Consider the following 21,305-nt stretch of genomic DNA (forward strand, 5'->3'; position numbering starts at 1 on the left):
CATTTTTTCAACGATTTTATCAAGTCTACAAAAGGTTCGGTTTCGGTTTCGGTTTCGGCCGAAACTAGAGCCAAAGCCGAACATTCGGTTTCGGTTTCGGCAAAAAAACATGTTTCGGTCGGACACTACTTTTTATGCATCTCGCTCGTACTCGCATATTAGTGAAAGCGAGATGTACAGAAAGTAAATTACGTAGACGTGAGCGTTATGTCAATGTAAAAACTGGTGGTAGACGTACTGGATATGTAGCCCAGGAACTCGATACTTTTGCATGTACTTGGTATAGTCCTCATATACGATATATATGAGGATGCGGACTATACAAATACATATATATGTACTCGGTAGGTAGACAGGCACACGATATGTTTGCGTGTACTTGCCGTCCATTGCCGCATTGCGACGAATAAACTAGCGTTAGGAAATACATGTTTAATTGTTAGGTGTGTAGGTGAACGATTGTTGACATGCCTTTCTCATATTTATTTATCAGTTCCGATAGTCGGGCAGTCCATGTGTTCATTTAGACCCGTTTTTGCAAGCTTCATTTGTTGGTTTGTTTTGCTCAAAGTAAGATTTGAACCAGTGTTTTCCGATTGTGATCTTGCAAACCAGAGCTAACCATATGAACACTCGTAAATAAACGCTTAACCATATAAGAAATAATGTTTCTCCTAGCTACTGAGCTTGAGATTAATCTTACAAAAATCGTTTTGACGACTGTGTAAAGATTCGGCGAAACTTGCCTAAAAATGAAACTCTCGACACAAACATATTTCATCAGCAAATTAGCCTCTTATTAAATGTATTTTTTCTTTTTTGATACCATCAAATCTTTACTTGGAAATAGCAAAAAAAACGTCGTACGCTTGTTAACTCTTAACCCGAATAATTGCCGTCACAATTACCCAAATAGAACAAAGTTTTCCTTCATTCATCTTGATAATTGCTCGTCATTATGTTGTAGGTACCGTTCAGGGTCTTGTATTGTATTGTAGTTCGGGCGATTTTCCGCAACTCGACGTCTTGCGCCTATTTTGCGTGATAGGGGGTGGACTAGTCTTGCCAGCCCAGCTCCTCGAGGAATCCTATCAGACCTTTGATGTTGAGTAGGACCTCGGGGAGGTCACTCGGGGATCCGAGATGTTTTGCCCTGTATGGGGCCAATCCGCTGCATTCCAACACCACGTGAGAGGCTGTTTCTTCTTCCTCCATGCATCCACGGCATAGGGGACTGTCTGTGACACCTGTTATAAAAAGATGTTTGTTAAAAAGTCCATGACCTGTTATGACACTGGTTACCATACTCAGTCGAACCTTTCCTAGTTGAAGGAGCGCCCTTGTGAGCTTACCGTTCATGCTCGGCATGGCTTGCTTGGCCTGTCTGCATCCAGTTTGGTTTAGCCAGTGTTCTGTGTGTAGTTTCCCTGTACGTGCCAGCAGCATTGAGCGTACCTTACTAAACGGTATCGGGAGGATCGGTTCCGGGCCAATCGCCCCCGCACCCGATCCTTGTCTGGCGAGCTCGTCCGCGGCGTCGTTACCTCGGGATCCACTGTGTCCTTTGATCCATTGTAAGGTGATCTTATTGTTCTGACATACCTCCATTAGTCGTTCGTGGCATTCGTGTATGAGTTTGGATGTGACTATATGGCTTTTTAGGGCCATTAAGACTGCTCTACTGTCGGAGAGTATGCGGATGGAGGATCCTACTACCTTCCTTGCAGTGATGGCAGCCGCCGCGTTAATGATGCCCATGCACTCAGCCTGGAATACCGAGTTATGGGCTCCTAGCGGAGTGGTGATTGACATGTTCAGGTCTTCTGAAAAGGTTCCAGAGCCTGATCCGCTGTCTGTTTTGGACCCATCAGTGAAGATTCTCAGCTCCCGGGGATTGAGTCCTTCGTAGTTGTCGTCCTCAAATAATTGTATTTTGTACCTTTTGTCAAAGATGGCTTGTTTGTGAATTCGATCCGTGCCCGCCATGAGCACTGGAAATTCGCTGTATACTTTTTCCAGGCATGCTGTGTGAAGAGCTCCTGTGGTGTTAGACCATATATTGAGGGTTCGTAACCTTACCGCTGAGAGACTGGCCTCTTGTTGTATGTGTAGGTGCAGCGGTGAAAGGTTTAGCATGACCTCCATGGCTGCAGTCGGAGTGGACCTCGTGCAGCCAGTGGTGGCCGAGCATGCGAGCCTCTGGAGTCTTTGTAGCTTGTCTCGTACGTTGCCTAGGTTTGTTCTTGGCCACCAAACCAGAGCACCGTAACAGAGTAGGGGGCGGATTATAGTCTTATAGAGCCAAAGGGTAATTTTCGGGTTGAGTCCCCACCTCCTACCAATCATCCTTCTGCACTGCCAGAAGACTACTCCCGCCTTGTCTATGCGTTTGTTGATGTGATTGTTCCAGTTGAGTTTACTGTCGAGCGTTAGCCCTAAGTACTTAACTTCATCGGTCAGCTGTAGCTCAGTCTGGAAAAGTGTTGGTCTGGTAAAGTTGCCAAGTGCCCTTTTATTGGTGAACATTACCATTTCTGTTTTGGTGGGGTTAACTGATAGGTCAAAATCTCTACACCAGCGTTCTACGATCCGAAGAGCTGCCTGGGTGAGGTCGCATACTGTACTGGCAAATTTACCCGATATTAATATTGCCAGATCATCAGCGTAGCCTATTGTGTAGAAGTGTTCCTCGTTCAGTTTGGTTATGAGGTTGTTGACTACTAGGTTCCACAACAGAGGTGACAGAACTCCCCCTTGAGGGCATCCTCGCACCGCCGCTACGGCCTGCGGTTCACCTACATACCTTATTGTCCTTTGATTTAGCATGTTCATGATCCACTTTACTAGTCCGGGTTCAGCGCCGTGGCTTTCCAAGGCGTTCCCTATACTGGAAAAGTGAGTCTTGTCAAAAGCGCCCTCTATGTCAATGAAAGTGCCGAGGCACATTTCTTTGCCGTGGATGGCCCTCTCAATGCGGCTTACAACCATGTGTAGAGCCGACTCCGTAGATTTACCTGAGCTGTACGCGTGCTGGTTGTTGTGCATCGGTATGTTCTTTAGCGCTCGGTCCCTCAGGTCCCTGTCGCACAGTTTTTCCAAGGTCTTCAGCAGGAATGATGTGAGACTGATGGGCCTAAAGGATTTGGCAGCTGTGTAGTCGTTCTTACCTGGTTTAGGTATGAATACCACATTTACATCTCTCCATCTCCTGGGCACGTACCCCCAGGCTAGGCAGGCTGCCATGATGTCGGTCAGGGTTTCCTGGATGAGTCCTAGACCCCACTGTAGGAGAGCGGGGAAGATCCCATCCGGACCAGCCGCCTTGAAGGGATGGAAGCTGTCTATGGCCCACCTGAGTTTCTCAGCGGTGACGACTCTGTGCGCCATTTGCCAGTTGTTGTCCGTTGTACTGTATTCCTCGTCCTGCTGATCTGCATCGGCGAGACTTACGCATCCTGGAAAGTGAGTTACCAGGAGAAGGCGTTGGGTCTCTGCAGGGCTAGATGTGTATGTGCCATCGGGTTTACGCAGTGAGCCCAATTGTGATGTGGGCTTGTGCGCTAAGGTTTTCCTTACCCGGTTGGCGTGGTCAAGTGTTTCAATGCTGCTGCAGAAGTTCCTCCATGACAGGGATCTCCAGTACCGCAATCTCTTTTTGTACCTGGCCTTGGCTTCGTAGTAGTTATCCCAGTCCACCTCAGCCGTTGTGTTCATGGCCCTGTTGAAGAGTCTTCTGGTTTTCCCCCGGAGTCTCTCCAGTTCTGGGCCCCACCACTGGTGACCCTTTATGGCAGTCTTTGCCGGTGGTTTTAAGGGGCACGCCTTGTGGTAGCTGTCTACGAGGGTATCAGTTAAGATATTTACCTGCTGTTCTATCTGAGCCGGTTCCCGAAGGTCATCCCTCGGTGGAAGCCGGTCAAGGCTTTCCCCTAGGACCTTCCTAAAAGTGGCTCGGTCCGTTTTCCTGGGATTCCTCCGGGCGGTTGGTGTGTCTCTAGATGCTAGTAGATTGAAGCGAATCCATCTATGGTCTGAGCAGGAGGCCTCCTGGGAGACTTGCCATCCCATAATTAGTTCACTGACCTCCTCCGAAGCCAGAGTCAGGTCGATAATCGTCCTGCATCGTTTGTTTACAAATGTTGGTTCAGCGCCTATATTTAGAATGTTTAGATTAGTAGTCACAAGATATTCAACAAGTGTCTTACCTCTGTTGTTGCTGGTCTCCATTCCCCACAGTGGGTGGTGTGCGTTGGAGTCGGCCCCGATGATTATTGCGAGGCCTGATCTCTCGCAGTGGCTGACCAGTCGTTGTAGTTCGGCAGGCGGTGGCTCGTCCTCTCCGTTCAGGGTCTTATCTTCTTAAGGTTTTTTATCATTACTGATTCTAACGGGACTACGTTTTTAACTTACTGTTTTGGTTTCGTTTATTAATTTATAAAACAAAATTTTAAGAACAACATTGTACGCTTGTTGCTCTTAATTTGCATCATTGTGTCAAAATCTTCAGTTAGAAGAAAGTTTTTCTTCATTAAACATAAATTTTCGTCAACTATTTGGAAAACTAGAAACTGAGAAACTTATTGATAATGACAAGCAAATTCAAGGATGTTATTCCAAACGTTAGCAGAGCCGAGGGCATGTTAGCCCAAACATTGAATCTAATTGTTTCACAGTTGTGTATTGCAATTTTGTTTGGATGCCCAGGTCACGTAACACTGGTAATTGTAAGAACTCGAATGTCTCTCGCGTCCGACCAGTTGGATGAACGGCAGACATCGAGATAAGGCGAACTGTCGTGGGACCCTTTGTTTTGTGGTCGCGCACGGCTGGCCCGTAATCTAAGGTCACGGTTACAATTCGGTTTAATACTAAAACAACATAAAGTGAAATGCGACTTCCTTAGTGTGTCAACTGTGTCATCTTCATTGTGGCGTTACCTTAACCCCTATACGGACCGAGATGACAATCGAATATCAGTTTTACTTAACCGTCTAGCTAGACCGTCGTTCGTCGCTTTTAATTCTGGCGTTTGTACACATACTTCACTTACAGAAGGTCGGTAGAGCAGGAGTGAAGCTCTTCCTTTCTGACTGTGTCTGAGCGACGTACGTATACAAATACCTGCGAGAGTTCTTGTCCTATGACGGTCTTCCCTACAATAAAATTTTATACTATGCTAGTTTTCCCCAAGTTTCCCTTAATAGAAAACGTTTAAAGTGATGCATGTGATCGCCAAATCGACCCTGCCTTGTTAAGCGGCGATTTAATAAAATCCCTGAATATTTATAATTGGTAGAATTTGTTTATTTAGTCACGCACGGTTGGGTCGTTCGTAATGTAAGGTCATGGTCATGGCTGCCATGCGGTTTAACGATAAAAAGTAAAAAGTTTACATTCAAGTGAAATTTTATTTCCTGTAAGTGTGTCATCTTCATTAAAGATGTGTTTAAACTAAATTATATCTTTCTAGATTTTAAAGCTAAGAACATTATTATAGATTTCTTTATTTATGAGATTATTAGATTTGGATTTGTTTGTTTTGTTGTCACGCACGGTTGGGTCGTAATGTCATGGTTAAAACGCGGTTGAATAATAAAAAGTCAACATAAAGTGAAATGTGACTTCCTTGTGTCATCTTCGTTGTGACATTTTTGTTGACATTTGGTTCATTCATTGTAGTACGTTTTTAAACTGCTCGTGAGTATAATGGTATTTTTATGAATTATGAATATGTTTATGCACGTTGTGCTCTCGTAAACGGATACTTTTACAATATAAAAAGTACTTATCTACATACTCGTATTATACTGTCGTCGATACGTCTGATGGTCTACTGGTTTTAACGTTTTCAATTTAACCTTTACTATACTGACAGTTCAGAAATGACAATCAAATGTCAGTCTTACGCATCGAAAATAGAACAAATGTTTGAAGTGCCGTATGTGGGAAATATCCCTTAGCCTGGTAAAGGGTTAAATTGTACTTATTGTTTATTATCGATTGTCGATATATGCACTATTATTACCATGATTTTGCTATAAATGTATACAACTGATAGATAGGGACATTTACGAGTTTAACATTAAAATATTCCAAATACCTTTTTGATTAATTTTACAACTCTTCGCGTTCAACTCTTGGAAGTTACGAACAAACCCGTTTATAACATTCATAATAGATGATGTAATATCAATTAACACATTGATCATTTCGCTTAGAAAGCATCCGTGTCAAGAACAGCATAAAGTTATAAATAAGGCAATAATAAAACAATTTGCACAAACCTGCAACCTCCACATTAACATAATGGCAAATAACTTGTCACCGATAACGTAACCTGTGACATTTCTCAGTATTGAAGGCTTTCGAATACTTTAGTGCCCTTGTCAGCTTAAGTACATTTGAATTCTGAATACATTGGATGTTTTGAGAGTTGAAAGCATTGAAAAGCGCCAGAGTGCCCAGAGTGCCATAATGTTAACTGACTATTCTTAAACCTTCTCACCTTGACATAAGGTCCACTTTTGACTAGATCAGTGTTGCTAGTATGCAAAGTGGACGCAACTTTCCTAAGAAAGCTGCCGACATTGTGAAATAACTTTGTGCGAATGTGTTGACGATTGGGTGCTGGATGGCTATCGTCGCTAAAAATCTGTGAAGAAAGTCTCTTTATCGTTCTCGCATTATTCGAGTGACAGGGACGCAGAATTTTACAATTTAGAGACCCGTGGTAACCCTCCTAAAGTGTTTTTATCAATATCGTTCGTTTTTTAGCATAGAAATAAGGTAAACAATCTTGATGTGCCTTTTGATTGAAAAACACGTTTTAAAAATAAGTCACGACAAATATGTACTCGTATTATGAATATTGATATTGATGATTATATTATGAATTATGAATTTAATACGATCATTTATATTCTTCTGCTTTCATAAGTTATAGTTACTAATTTTTAAATAGTAGATTGTACAACAAGGGCATAAAGTGACCCATTCTTACCCGAGGCAATTTTTTGGTCTGAGCGAAGCGAAGACCAAAATAGTAGACGAGGGTAAAAATGGACATTTATGCCCTTGTTGTACACTCTGCTTTTCACTTCGATTGCGAGGAATATATACAAAAAATCAAATATTTTAGGTTATTTTAACGTATTTATTCAAGACTAAAGAAAATTGTTCTTGGGCCGGTCGGAGGCGCGGGGCACGCCGATCGGGAGAGCGCCGGTCGTGGGCGCGCCGGCAGGGCTGGCAGTTTGTATGGCAGAATTTGGACTTTATTGCTAAGTCAATAAGGGTCGTAATAGATGATTTTACTTTATGCTCTAGAGCATAAAATGCGATTTTATGTCGTCTACGCACGACATAAAGGTGCACTTTTTGAGCATGAGAAGTGAAAAAGCTTTTTTCAATTAAAAGACATGACTGTCAAGATCGCTTACTTTCTTTCTGATGCTAAGAAAAACGAACTATAGTTATGGTAGAATGTATGCAGTAAACTGATACGTCATACGTAACTGAGACAATGACCGTGCTCGTATATTATGAAAAGACGTCTAATTGACCGAGCGTTCACGTTGGGCAAAAATGCTTTCGTATGTCCGGATGTTCTCCTCTACAGGTCTCAATTAATAAGGTTAACAGGTATATGACGAGATATTCCGCTGTTCGTGTATCAGTATTATGTAAATAGTGGACAGTATGACAATATTTGACATGCCCATGTGAGCTGGCTTGATTAGTCACTGTCAACAAGCTGTGTATTCCCATTTCTGGGAATTGAAAGCGTAAAAAATGGCAATTTACCGTGATACTGCCACATTTACTATGCACGGTTTTTTTAACGATAGGTGAAAGATACAATAAAAAAAATAGACTTAAACATTAAGTTCATAAATATTTAAGCTTTATCTTATCTGTAGCTGCAGAGATAGTAGACTCCCCTGTAAACAAATTTATGTAGCTGACTGTACTATACTTGCGCTTGTAAATAAAACTATCCTATTTTCGATTTTTTTTAATTATACGTAGGTACACTGTCATGTAGGACGTCCACCCACAAGATGGACAGACGATCTTGTTAAGGTCGCCGGAAGACGCTGGATGCGGGTCGCTTCCAACCGGCACGTATGGAGGTCCAAGGGGGAGGCCTATGTTCAGCAGTGGACGTCTTATGGCTGAGATGATGATGATGATGATGACACTGTCATTAGGCATGTGATGCGGAGAGATGAACGTCATGTGGCGAGAAACGTATTACTAATGAATGTAGAGGGATGTAGTAACGGGAAAGGAAAACCGAGGAAAAGGTGGAGGAGGTTGAGTGAATGATGAAATGACAGGCGACAGAGAGGTATGGAAGAAAACGACATGCTGCGCCGACCCCAAATGAATGGGATAAGGGCAAGCGAAAGATGAATTTATATAAACGCTAAAAATATTAACAAGTCGACGGGCAGTGTAGATTTTCTGTAGCTGTGTCTAATAGCTAGTAAACGCATATTACGCAGACGATATACTTATAGATTTACTAAGTATGCGCGTCGGTAAGTAGAAAGCTCGGACGGTAATGAAACTGTCAGAGGGCCAAAGGCTGACGCTTTCCAGCAATATGGAGGGCGCATTCGTTCCGATCTTCAATAGAAACTCTACCGTTCAAGTGTACCGTTCGTATATTCGCCATCAGATGTATTGGAGCGGCCGAGGCGCTTAAAAATATCTAAACATGCACTTTAATGAGGTTTTGTTAAAGATTTTTGTTGGGCGCTTTGATATTATATATCTGATAGCGACTGTACCATACAATACATATAAGTCACCTACAGTATCAAGTAGTATTGACTTGTGTAAAGGGGCCCACTGATTAACAGTCCGCCGGACGGTATCGGCCTGTCAGTTGTTCGGAACTGTCAAAATTTTGTTCTAATTGACAGGCCGATTCCGTCCGGCGGACTGTTAATCACTGGGCCCCTTTGAGGCCTAGTTGCAGAATATTTTTTTAATTTGAGAAAAAAAAAAAGTTTTTGGCGGTCGTGTAAAAATACAAGGAGATTGCTTCGCCTTCAAGAGCGCAGGTCCCTTATAATGATGACCTGTATAGTAATATTTCTGCCTCAAAGTTTTGTTGTTGACTTGACTGCATACTGCTTACAATGTTGGCCTAGGTCATTCGTCGGACGGCGTGCGACTTAACATGTTAACAAATTAATAACTTTCCAATTTCGCGTCTACTGATCATTTTTCACGTCTCTATCTCGTTTATAAATAGTATGATAATATATCTATAAATATACTTATATAGATTTTTGAACTCTTGATGTTTTATATTAAGAGTGAATATCAACATATTTAAATCGGTTTTTTAATATGTTAATACGTCTGAAAAAACAAACAAGAAAAAAAATAGAAAATTTTATTAAAACAGACTTTAAATTTCAAACGGCCGAATCTTAACATGCTTTCTAAAAATCCTAATACACGTTTCTATGTTTAATTTTTTTTTACGAAGGGAATATATTCCTTTTATACTTATGCGGTTTATCAGTTATTTTTTTAGTGAGACCACGTTTTTTCCACATTTTATTGCGGTCATTACTATTACTTATCTCAACGACATAAGGTGAAAAAGAACCGGTACTTTAAAAGCTCAGGTAGACGGTAAGAGAACTCATTAGATTGCCGACTACAAAAGTTCAACGAATTCAACCGATGGAACAAGCACCGTAATGTAACGAACCCCATGCGAATTCTCACTTCTCGCACCGTGCGTTTAAATGAGCCTTAAGGGCGATGGCCTGCATGGTCTCGGTAACCGCACCAATCATCATTATAGCGTAATAGGCCGGTGATATGCTGGATTCTGAAGATTCTAGGTTACGCAACTACCGCCGGCCAGTGTTTTACGCGGTTTTCACACTCCGGTGTGTGAGAGAGATACCGCTATGCAAGTATGCACATTACATGCTTTCTGTTATGTTTTGCTCGCACATTCGGTGCGCTGTGCGGATCCGCATCCAATTTCGATTTTGGGATTAGAAGGTTCTGTTCTGGGACGCTTGAGCAGAACAGAAAAAAGTGATGGGAGTACACCAGAGGTCCTAGCCAAGATGCCAATTGTTTGCGCCGTAGCGAACGAAACGGTGATTTATTTCTATCTATATGTGCGACAGAAATGCGACGCAAACGATTGACATCTTGGCTAGGCACCCAGTACAGTACCTTTACCACGTTATGTTTTTACTGTCGATAACGAATTAACGAACTTTTTTTTTTAAATATTTTATACTGATATATTGCAACAGCTACAAAATCAATAATCGCTAATGTTGATAGGTGAACGTTGAATTCATACTTTCGCGATTTTCAGTTACTGTATTAGGCACTGTAACAAATCTGTATGAACATCTTGTAAGATTCGTTTAGACAGTTTGTGACCTAAAGGGGCCCACTGATTAACAGTCCGCCGGACGGTATCGGCCTGTCAGTTGTTAGGAACTGTCAAAATTTTGTTCTAACTGACAGGCCGATACCGTCCGGCGGACTGTTAATCAGTGGGCCCCTTTACAGGCGAGTTTCGCTGCTTTTATGTATTTAATCGTATGGCATTACACAGTAGTGTTATCAGATACATTTCGATGAATTGCAGACTACTAATGTACACTAAATGCCACAATGGAACGAAACTAGTGTGCCTGTTCTTGCACCATCTCTAAATGAACCCCGTCGCTATTGAGTATGGCCACTCTCAACTCATGGTACGGGCAATGAGCGAGCTGCGAGAATTCCGAGCGATTATGATGATTGCTGGCCTAAAATCTTACGTATTTTTGCTGACATAAATTGTTTTAAATGCTGGTATTATGTATACGTAACTATATGAGGTGATTTTAAAAGCGTGCCTTTTTCCTTTTCCAATGAACGAATATGACAACTTTCGGACTTTTGTCATAAACTACCAGGCCCCAATTTCACCACGGTGACAGGTGCGACAATTGTAAAATCACTGTTGCTGACGTCACAGGCATCCATGGGCTACGGTTACTACTTACCATCGGGCGGGCCGTATTCCTGTTTGCCACCATCATTGTTTTATTAAAAAAAACTTTATTATATCGGAAAAAAACAGATATTTCTTTTGCGAAGTTTCTGACAATTGTCAAGATTTAGAAGAATTGTAGGTAATTCTTGACAGGTAATGAGTTATATGTCGGAATTTCGTGACAATTGTAGTGTTTCTTGTGACAATTGTCATAAAATTAGCAAGAGAAATATCTGTTTTTTTCCGATATAATAAAGTTTTTTTTAATAAAACAATAATGGTGGCAAACAGGAATACGGCCCGCCCGATGGTAAGCGGTAACCGTAGCCCATGGATGCCTGTGACGTCAGCAACAGTGATGTTTTACAATTGTCGCACCTGTCACCGTGGTGAAATTGGAGCCAGATATCGCAATCATTCTAATTTCCTGCTAGAATATTTTGTACCTACTACTTACTTTTATATTCTTTTGTTCATGCCAATTTTATTTGCCCAATGCCCTTCCCCAGTGGAAAACTTGTAAAATGTATTGGGACCACAGAAAAATTGTCGGGTACGTTACGCTATTTTTTTAATAATACTAATACCTAAAGTTAAGAAGCCGATATTTGGCACGATAACGTTTGATAACTTAGCTATAATTTCAATACAGATTTTTGCGGATTATTAAGGCAGCCATACGCGTTACATCCCCGACAATGTACTTTTTTTGTGGAATGTCTTTATTATAAGCAGTTACAGTTATACTGCTGCCTACTTACGACAAAGGAAATAACATCGTGACAACGGCGATTTGTCACATGTCGTCCCTATGTCACGGTCATCAGTCAAATATGATGGATGCTCCCAATGCCCGCGCACTGAACCTTGACATTTGTTTGAAGTAGGCTGTTTCACGCTATTGTTGGTCATCTATATACCATTCATAACAGTTGTAACGTTATAGTCATAGGACAAGTTTGAATTTTAGTTCAGTCATTATAGATTTTGACCTGTGAATAATCAGTTCTTGGATTTTTTTTCGTAGGTCCCTCGGGGTGGTCACTGGGAGTGTAAATTCAAAAAGTAGACTGAAGCAGGCTCCTGTGTATATTCGAAAAACGGTTTTTCTTGAATAACTCGGCCATTTTTGATTTTACAGTAAAACCGTGAGGACAAAAATTTTAGGAAATTTGATTCTCTACAAGTTTGGTCCTCACAATTTTTCTTCTAGGATCGATATTTTGGAAATTAAATTTGAAAAAAAGCGACAAATTCAAAATATTTTCATCATCTCGTTTATTTTCAACTTTACGGCATAAATGAAGACGACTAAAGAGCGACGTGAGAGGTGTCCGAAGTATGACAGCATTTGGTCCTGGCATATCGTTGACAACCGGCGTTTTATGCTTTATATGTTTTAGAAGAGAACATATAGAGACATATTTCTACAGTTTGAGTTCAAAAGTATTTGTCACTCAAAGTCTAATTTGTTCTGAACATAGAAGCATAGCTCTTTTTGTTTAGTTATTAGAGAATAGTAGATACTTTTGACGCGTAATCTGATCCCTTATTTTTGATGCTGAATGTACTTTTACAATTTGTCCCTGCAAAATCGGCGAGTTAGCTTAGTTTTTAGCAACACGTTCTATGGCTAGAGTCCGTACTCTAGCCATAGAACGTGTTTCTTATCTGGGAACGAATTTTTAATGGACTGATGTCTGATCTCCAATAGGTGATTAGGATTAATACTAAACCGTTCAGTGACATTTCCCATATCAGACAGACATCATTAGTGAACTGTCACGCACGACTCCTATACAGGGTGGGTCCTAATAGGACGGCCAACTTTACCTATACCTAGATTAATCACAGAAAACAATTAAAACATACGAATGAAAAGAGCTTAGCTTTCGAGATGTTACTCGGTTTTCGTTTAGGACCCCATTCTGTTTGTTCAAGCGCTGTCGGTTATCAATTGTTATTTGTATTGTAGCGCGACTTAAGGAAATGTTTACATAAACTTACTGGTTTTTTTGTAAGATAAGTTTAATAAAATAGCATGGTTATTAATAAAAAAAAAATCGAATAGCAAAGGGTTATTATTAAGAAGTGGCTATGAAAAAAATATCGTGCAGTAGATGTCTCTGTTACTGCTCCGTACATTATTCTGTTGTGTAGTTACCGCCGCCGCCGCCTTGTAGCGCCATCTAGTTCGGCTGTCAAACTCGGGGACACGATTTTGTCTTCAATTTGAACCTCTTATACAACGATAACGAGGCAAACTAAAGTTGGTCAGGTTATGAGGGTTCATCCTGTATGTTTCATATCACATCGATCAGCCTCTCTCTGACCAAGGAAATCCGCTCCTTAGTTTTGGCATTCGGCTCAGGTCGTTAGTAATGTCCATATTTGTGGCGAAGGCGTTCGTCATGCCGATTTGACGTTCACGGAAAACTTCACCTTAATGCTCAAGGGAATTTAGACTTTATTATGTGGGGTTTGAGGAGGAAATAGGTTATGGAGTTGCTTGAGCTGCTCTCAATACAGTTAGGTAGGAGTTTGTTTCTCCCACAGGTACTGATAGTTGCTTCGAGCCTTGTAAACCGTGGTTGTCATTTTTTTTGTAGGTAGGTAGTGATTGAGCTACATATCAATATATGTATATATGTATATGTAACGGCCTGTTTTGTATAATTTAAAACGCATCGTTTCCTTTTAATACCTATTTAAAATCCAGCCTAGAATCTTATGATGGCCAGTTTAGATGTATAAGGTATGGTATGGCTCAATCCGGTAGGTGGAAGCATCTAAATTGTCCCCTAATGATGTGAATGTTGCCAGCCAAGGATCAACTGAAATCCATATTTGTGGTAAACAACATGACATACATAATTGTATACTTAACGCTTTTTTGCTCGATCGATTATTACGCATATTTAATACATCGTTTCACTATTTTAAATCCAGCCTAGTTGTAAACTTAAACATTCATTAGAATTTCATGTACTCAATTTATTTGGATGGCCAGTTTTGTATAAGGAATGGCATGGTTTGGCTTGGTAGGTGGAAACTGGAAGTATCTGAAATGTCTCCTAATGATGTGAATATTTACAAGCCAAAGAAGATCTGACCTGAGGGGCCATGTTTGGGGTATGATTAGGAATTTAGCGAAGCGGGTAATTTAGATTTTTATCTGTATTAAATGTTGTTAATAAATATGTTTTATATTTTATAAGTGGTAAACGACAAATGCCTATAGCTACGTTTTATTTTACGTCTTCCAAAATGGTATGAATATCATTAGCCGGGCACTTATATTATTAGGTGATGAATTTTAATTTTAATATCACTTAATTATTTATTTCACCAAGGAAAGGATACATTTAATAGTATGTACAAAACTTTAGAAACTAAAACCCAATTATTAGGTAGGTAGAGTGTGAATATGCGCGTGCGTCATAAATGCTATTACTGTTCAACTGTGATGTTCAAATTGCATTGTTGAGCTGCCTTAAGAGCGCTCTTACAAGAAAAGTCGAAATAATGCAAAATTGATGATACTAGTCGACGAAATTCAGGACTTTGCGCTCATTATTAGAAACAATGAGTACTTGTTCCAGTAAAAGCGTCTTCTTATCTTTATAAATATCGTTGTAAATATTAGAAAAAGGACTTATTAAATTAGTAATGATTTTTTTTCTGATGGTCGTTTCCGAAAAACCCCGTGAAGCACTGAATGGCGAGCTCTTATTTGGAAATGTTGAGAATTTTACTCTGCTAAACCTGGCTATTTTGTATTACTAATACCCTGTACTTTAGGCATATCAAACTATATTTTTCCTACATACCTTTGAGAAAGAGAAAATCAAAGTAAAACGAACTCGATTTTCTCTCCGAAACAAGTGTCAATTCCTACGAAAATCTACTTAATATCGAAGTCATTTTCATACTCAAGCAATCTGCAACGTTTGCTTATACTGTTGGTATACATTAGTGTTTATGAAATTCTACTATAATTTTTTGGCAATTTTTTGAAAACTACTCTATATTACCGATGACGCGCGCTGCGCCAGCTCAGTGCCGCGGCAGAGCTTGTAGAGGCAGGACGTGTGTCGGTCGGCTCCGCACATTTTCAACGGCGACGACAAGGTTTTTTATCATTGTGTGCGGCGGGCGCCGTGTAAAACGCTATACTGTGTGCGTGTAAACCGCAACGAGAGACTTTGATCCTAGCACTGTTTTTATAGTATTATAATTTATAATGGTACAGTTTAATAAACTACCGGACAGGATTAAAAATATTTGAAACGACCTGACATTCTATATGTATTTATTTGACTCAAGATAGTACTCAGGGTCTGATGATGGAGCCGGAAGGTGGTCACCGGTACCAATCAACCATGCAACTAAACCACTTCGTGTTTAGGCTCGTTTTATTCATCTCAACAAGATCTTTGACACAAGATAGTACTCAGGGTCTGATGATGGAGCCGGAAGGTGGTCACCGGTACCAATCAACCATGCAACTAAACCACTTCGTGTTTGGGCTCGTTTGATTCGGCTCAACAAGATCTTTGACTTAAGATAGTACTCAGGGTCTGATGATGGAGCCGGAAGGTGGTCACCGGTACCAATCAACCATGCAACTAAACCACTTCGTGTTTGGGCTCGTTTGATTCGTCTCAACAAGATCTTTGGCACAAGATAATACTCAGGGTCTGATGTTGGAGCCGGAAGGTGGTCACCGGTACCAATCAACCATGCAACTAAACCACTTCGTGTTTAGGCTCGTTTGATTCGTCTCAACAAGACCTTAGACACAAGATAGTACTCAGGATCTGATGATGGATCCGGAAGGTGGTGACCGGTACCAATCAACCATGCAACTAAACCACTTCGTGTTTGGCTTCGTTCGATTCGTCGCAACAAAATCTTTGACACAAGTTAGTACTCAGGGTCTGATGATGGAGCTGGACTGTGGCCACGGGTACCAGTCTACCATGTAACTGAACCACTTCGTGTTTGGGCTCGTTTGATTTGTCGCAACAAGATCTTTGACACAAGGTAGTACTGAGGGTCTGATGATGGATCCGGAAGGTGGTCACCGGTACCAATCAACCATGCAACTAAACCACTTCGTGTTTGGCTTCGTTCGATTCGTCGCAACAAGATCTTTGACACAAGTTAGTACTCAGGGTCTGATGATGGAGCTGAACTGTGGCCACGGGTACCAGTCTACCATGTAACTGAACCACTTCGTGTTTGGGCTCGTTTGATTCCTCGCAATAAGATGTTTGAGACAAGATACTACTCAGGGTCTGATGATGGAGCTGATGATGATTGACAGGTACCCGTCGCCACCTTCGCGCTCCATCATCAGACCCTGAGTACTACCTTGTGTCAAAGATCTTGTTGAGATGAATAAAACGTGCCTAAACACGAAATGGTTTAGTTGCATGGTTGATTGGTACCGGTGACCACCTTCCGGCTCCAACATCAGACCCTGAGTACTATCTTGTGTCAAAGATCTTGTTGAAACGAATAAAACGAGCCTAAACACGAAGTGGTTTAGTTGCATGGTTGATTGGTACCGGTGACCACCTTCCAGCTCCATCATCAGACTCTGAGTATCACCTAGTGTCAAAGATCTTGTTGAGACGAATCAAACGATCCTAAACACGATGTGGTTTAGTTGCATGGTTGATTGGTAATGGTACCTTCCAGCTCCATCATCAGACCCTGAGTACTGTCTTGTCTCAAAGATCTTGTTGAGACGAATCAAACGAGCCCAAACACGAAGTTGTTTAGTTACATGATAGACTGGTACCCGTGGCCACCTTCCAGCTCCATCATCAGACCCTGTGTATCTTCAGTGTCAAAGATCTTGTTGAGACGAATCAAACGAGCCTAATCATGTTACTACATGGTTGATTGGTATCCGTGACCACCTTAATCATCATCAGATCCTCAGTACCAGTTCGTTTTTAAACCCTCGTTGATACAAACTTTACAACCTATAGGTACCAAATGCAATGACGAAACATGTAAATAAGCGAGTAGGTACCTATAATTTCTTTCGAGTAATATACCTTCATAAGTACGAGTATGGGGCTATTCATAAATTACGTCGTTTCAAATGGGAGGAGTGGGGGGGGGGTCTGGACATCGGATGATGGTAACATGACGTAGGAGGAAACAGATTCATCCGAAGCTTGATTTTTGGATGATTTGAGGGGTGGGGGGGGGTCAAAAATCGTCAAAAATAGATGACGTAATTTATGAACAGCCCCTATGTACATTTGCACTGCATTTAGTATTTTCGTACTTACCAAATAACAGTTTTAGAACTTTAAAAGTTAAGTACAGTTAGTGTTGTTATGGTTGATTTCAATATGCTTCGCGAAGGATCAAGAATGTTTAATCCATCATTGTAGTGCGAGTGTGGTAGAAGGGATCGGCGTACTGAGCTCGCACGGCCTGCCGCAGCGCGTAAAATACCTAAACTCGCTCAACGCCGAAATGTAATAGCGCTCTTAATAATGGCAATGATGTTTAGCATCGTCTGTCATTTCTCCTACCTCCCCGGAGTGTCAATTTCCAAAAGTAGACCTTGTCCTTACCTAGCATTCACTTCTCACTAGTTTCGTGTATTTTTTGTTAGAACTTCGCAATTAATGTTGGTCGAAGTTCCCGTCTTCGCCGCTACTCTACTAATTTTCCTGTCACTGGCTTGTTTAAACTTTGTGATTTACAAGCTCTCTTTCGAGCTACAACCGCCTATTTTCTTTCATGTTGGAATTACGAAGGCACAGAATGTTTCAAACAACTTAAATGATCGCAGATCCTCGCGAGGGTTATTTGAAGAGTCTTACAAAACTCTGAACAGAAAACTCATCAACTTTAAGTACTTCATCTAAGTTTGAGTCCATTGAGGATTAAAAGTTGTTGACATAGACACAGCTGTCTTTTCTGTTGCTTTTGAGTTTTATGCTTTTATCAATCTGTCGTATTAAGCGCCTGACAAAATTAACTGCCAAAGATGGGCTCAGGAGAATAATTAGTGTACGGAATGACACAATGTCACAGAATAAATAATAGTACTACCGTACAGAAAGGAAACTTCCTACAAAACCGAAGTTTGACAGCGGTTCAGGGTCGAATCATGCTGTCCCTTTCTAATATATGGCACTATCCCTTTCGACTACTTATGGTTGTCAAAATTCAAGCCATTATCTTTGTGGTCGAGCACGCATAGGGGTCAAACAGATCACTGTGTTATGTCTTTCCTGTAGACATACACAAGAGTTAAGGGCTATAAAGGTTAATTTTCTTATTTAACCCTTATCCACGTGAAAAGGTCCTCCTTTTATTTAAAGAACTATGATAAAATCATTACTTATATGCCCACAAGCTGTTAACTATTGCCCACAGGAGAGAAAAATGTGCTGTTCGCGATAACACACTAGTTTTCTCTCCTGTGGGCAATAGTTAACAGCTTGTGGGCATGTAAGTAATGATTTTATCATAGTTCTTTAAATAAAAGGAGGACCTTTTCACGTGGATAAGGGTTAAATAAGAAAATTAACCTTTATAGCCCTTAACTCTTGTGTATGTCTACAGGAAAGACATAACACAGTGATCTGTTTGACCCATAGGGACGTCAAGTTGTGTCAACCCTAATAATTGCTCGGAGCAATGCTGAGCCGAGCGGAGCCGAGTTTGGCCGAAGTCAGGAGTTTCGCACGCCTGACAATGTCGAATTTAAAGGAGATTATAACGTCATTAATTGGTATCGCTATTATCGATCTATTTAAGCAAATGATAGATCAAAAACCATGCCTTAAGTTTGTACAGTTAGCTTCAGATTCTGATCTACCATAGATACAAACATTCCTTCTATGTAACTTGTCAGCCAACTTTGAAGCTGATTATACATACTACCTGTTATGTACAACATTATCATCAGCCCTTTCAAGTTCTTGGGATTTTTTGCATACATACTCCAAAAAGAGTTTTAATATAATACTTTTGTTCACTACAGCTTCTATGTAAGTGTAAGTATTATAAGCGAGTTACACTTATGTCGTATAGGTACATACATACACTGTAATCTGACGACATTTATTATATGTTTACAGGAAGAGCTGGACCTGACAGCAGTGAACAAAGCCGCCATGATGGAACTACCGGCCGCGAAGAAATGGCAGATCTACTGCAGCCGACGGCCGCCGCCGGGCGTGGTCATGCCAATGGGAACAGCACCGCAAGTCGAGGAGTACATCAAGGCGCTCAACGAGATCGCTGACGTGAGTACAGAGGAACACCCATTGTTGGTATACCACCTAATTCAGTTGATGGACGAGAACTTATGGTACAAATGTGTATGTGCAAAATTGCTTGATCAACCATTTATATCGCAATGAAATTAAAATTTTCATACACATGAAGTAATTTCATCCCCAATCTGCATTAGGTGCTGGCATCGGACAAAGTGGGATAAACGCTCCTAAACCCTTCTGTATATTTAGAGGCGTATGTCCAACAATGAAACGTATATTGAAGCTGGTGGAAATGAAGGTTAATAAGTACATAATTCAAACAAATCAAAATGTTATCATTTATTTTCCAGGCGTTCACCTCATCAGAAGGCCTAGTCGCACCAGAATCCTGCGCGCTGCTCGACGGCTTGAAGACAGCTCTCCGCACCCGCGCCCACAGCTTCGTACTGCGCTTCGTGAAGCAAGGCGGACTTGGAGCCCTATTAGATGCCCTGCAGCGGGCGCCCCGGGACGATGCCATCAACAGGCATAACCTCATTGCCGGGATCAAGGCCCTGATGAACAACTCGGTAAGAAACTAACAGTGTTCTAGTCTTCAATTCAACCAGAAGGCGTGTGAACTTTGTGCCTCGTAAATCTGAGTCGAGTTCTTCTAAATACTTACGTATATACTTTTGGAAGATGGGACGGGTGCTAGTCTGGAACGCCGCATGCGTCGATTCACTGGCACCGTCGACATCTACGACGAACTTCGACCAGGGCTGGGGCAGCTGCCGAGGCGGCTGAAAGCAAAAACGTCACAAAATATCAAGGTATCTGCCTGCCCCCAATACCATTTTGTGGCATTCGGTGTCGAGACACTGGGGCCGTGGGGTCCAATCCAAGCGCACATGTTCTTTTTAAAGAACTGTGTAAAAAAGCTGGTCGATACTACCGGTGACCAGAGAACTGGCAGCTTTCTCTCGCATCAGCGCATTAGTATTGCCATTCAGCGAGGGAATGCTGCCAGCATCTTTAGCACATGCCGCGGGGGCCTTTTTTAAATTTATTTTAATTTAGATTAGTCTAGTTTTAGTAATTTTAGTTATACATTTTATTGATGTTAATAAAATTATTTTAATTACCAAATAATTAAATAAACTTTTAAGACAGTTTTTACCAAATTTTACCTCAACATAAAAGGCTTTTTTAATAACTTTCCTTTATTTATATTTGCAGACGGGCCGCGCACACGTACTCGCACACCCAACTAGCATCGATCTGATCGCGCAGTCCCTGGACACCGAAAACGTCAAGACCAAGGTTGCCGCTCTGGAGATACTCGGTGCCGTCTGCCTCGTGCCCGGTGGCCATAAAAAGGTACGTTCGATTATTGATGATTTCATACAACACAGTAGAACATTTGTTCTACTTCGGAACTTGATACTTAAATATATAACAGCTCATTCGTATGTATACCTACTTATTATTATTTTCTTCCTATTTCCAGGTGCTAGAAGCAATGGTCCACTACCAGAAGTACGCAGCGGAGCGCGCGCGTTTCCAGTCCATCATCAACGAACTGGACCGAAGTACCGGCGCCTACCGAGACGACCTCGGCCTCAAGACTGCTATTATGTCCTTCGTGAACGCTGTTCTTAATTACGGTGCTGGAGAAGACAGCTTGGAGTTCCGACTGCATTTGAGATATGAGTTCTTGATGCTGGGAATACAGCCTGGTAAGTTGACTGAGCTTAAAGAGCTAGGATATAAGACTATCATCATGGTGTTGGTTAACGCGTGTGCTGATGCTGTATTATGACTCTGGCTGATTAAAGGTGCACGCAAATCTGCGCGACTAGGTAGACTAATCACAATTATGTAAACATCTGTATTGTGACTAAAATCACTAGTCTTTTACTGACTGTACTTGTAAGTTGTAAGGCCCGGAAATCCAAAATCATATTATGGTTCTACCTATACCTGGGATGCGTATTTTCATAGATTGGTGTGTCTATGAAACTAGACCT

The 21,305-nt window shown here is 41.3% G+C and overlaps 1 protein-coding gene across 1 annotated transcript in view; it reads left to right on the forward strand.

Annotated features, from left to right (window-relative positions):
* Nucleotides 1–21,305, forward strand: part of LOC134797077 (disheveled-associated activator of morphogenesis 1) — a 117,889-nt gene that overhangs the window by 60,240 nt on the left and 36,344 nt on the right. Inside the window, exons 5-8 of the mRNA XM_063769301.1 lie at nucleotides 19,156–19,323; nucleotides 19,647–19,865; nucleotides 20,515–20,655; nucleotides 20,786–21,014. Coding sequence (XP_063625371.1) covers nucleotides 19,156–19,323; nucleotides 19,647–19,865; nucleotides 20,515–20,655; nucleotides 20,786–21,014 — 757 coding nt within the window. The remainder of the gene's footprint in view (nucleotides 1–19,155; nucleotides 19,324–19,646; nucleotides 19,866–20,514; nucleotides 20,656–20,785; nucleotides 21,015–21,305) is intronic.

This window comes from Cydia splendana, chromosome 14 (assembly GCF_910591565.1).
Source record: "Cydia splendana chromosome 14, ilCydSple1.2, whole genome shotgun sequence".
Classification (NCBI taxonomy): Eukaryota; Metazoa; Arthropoda; class Insecta; order Lepidoptera; family Tortricidae; genus Cydia; species Cydia splendana.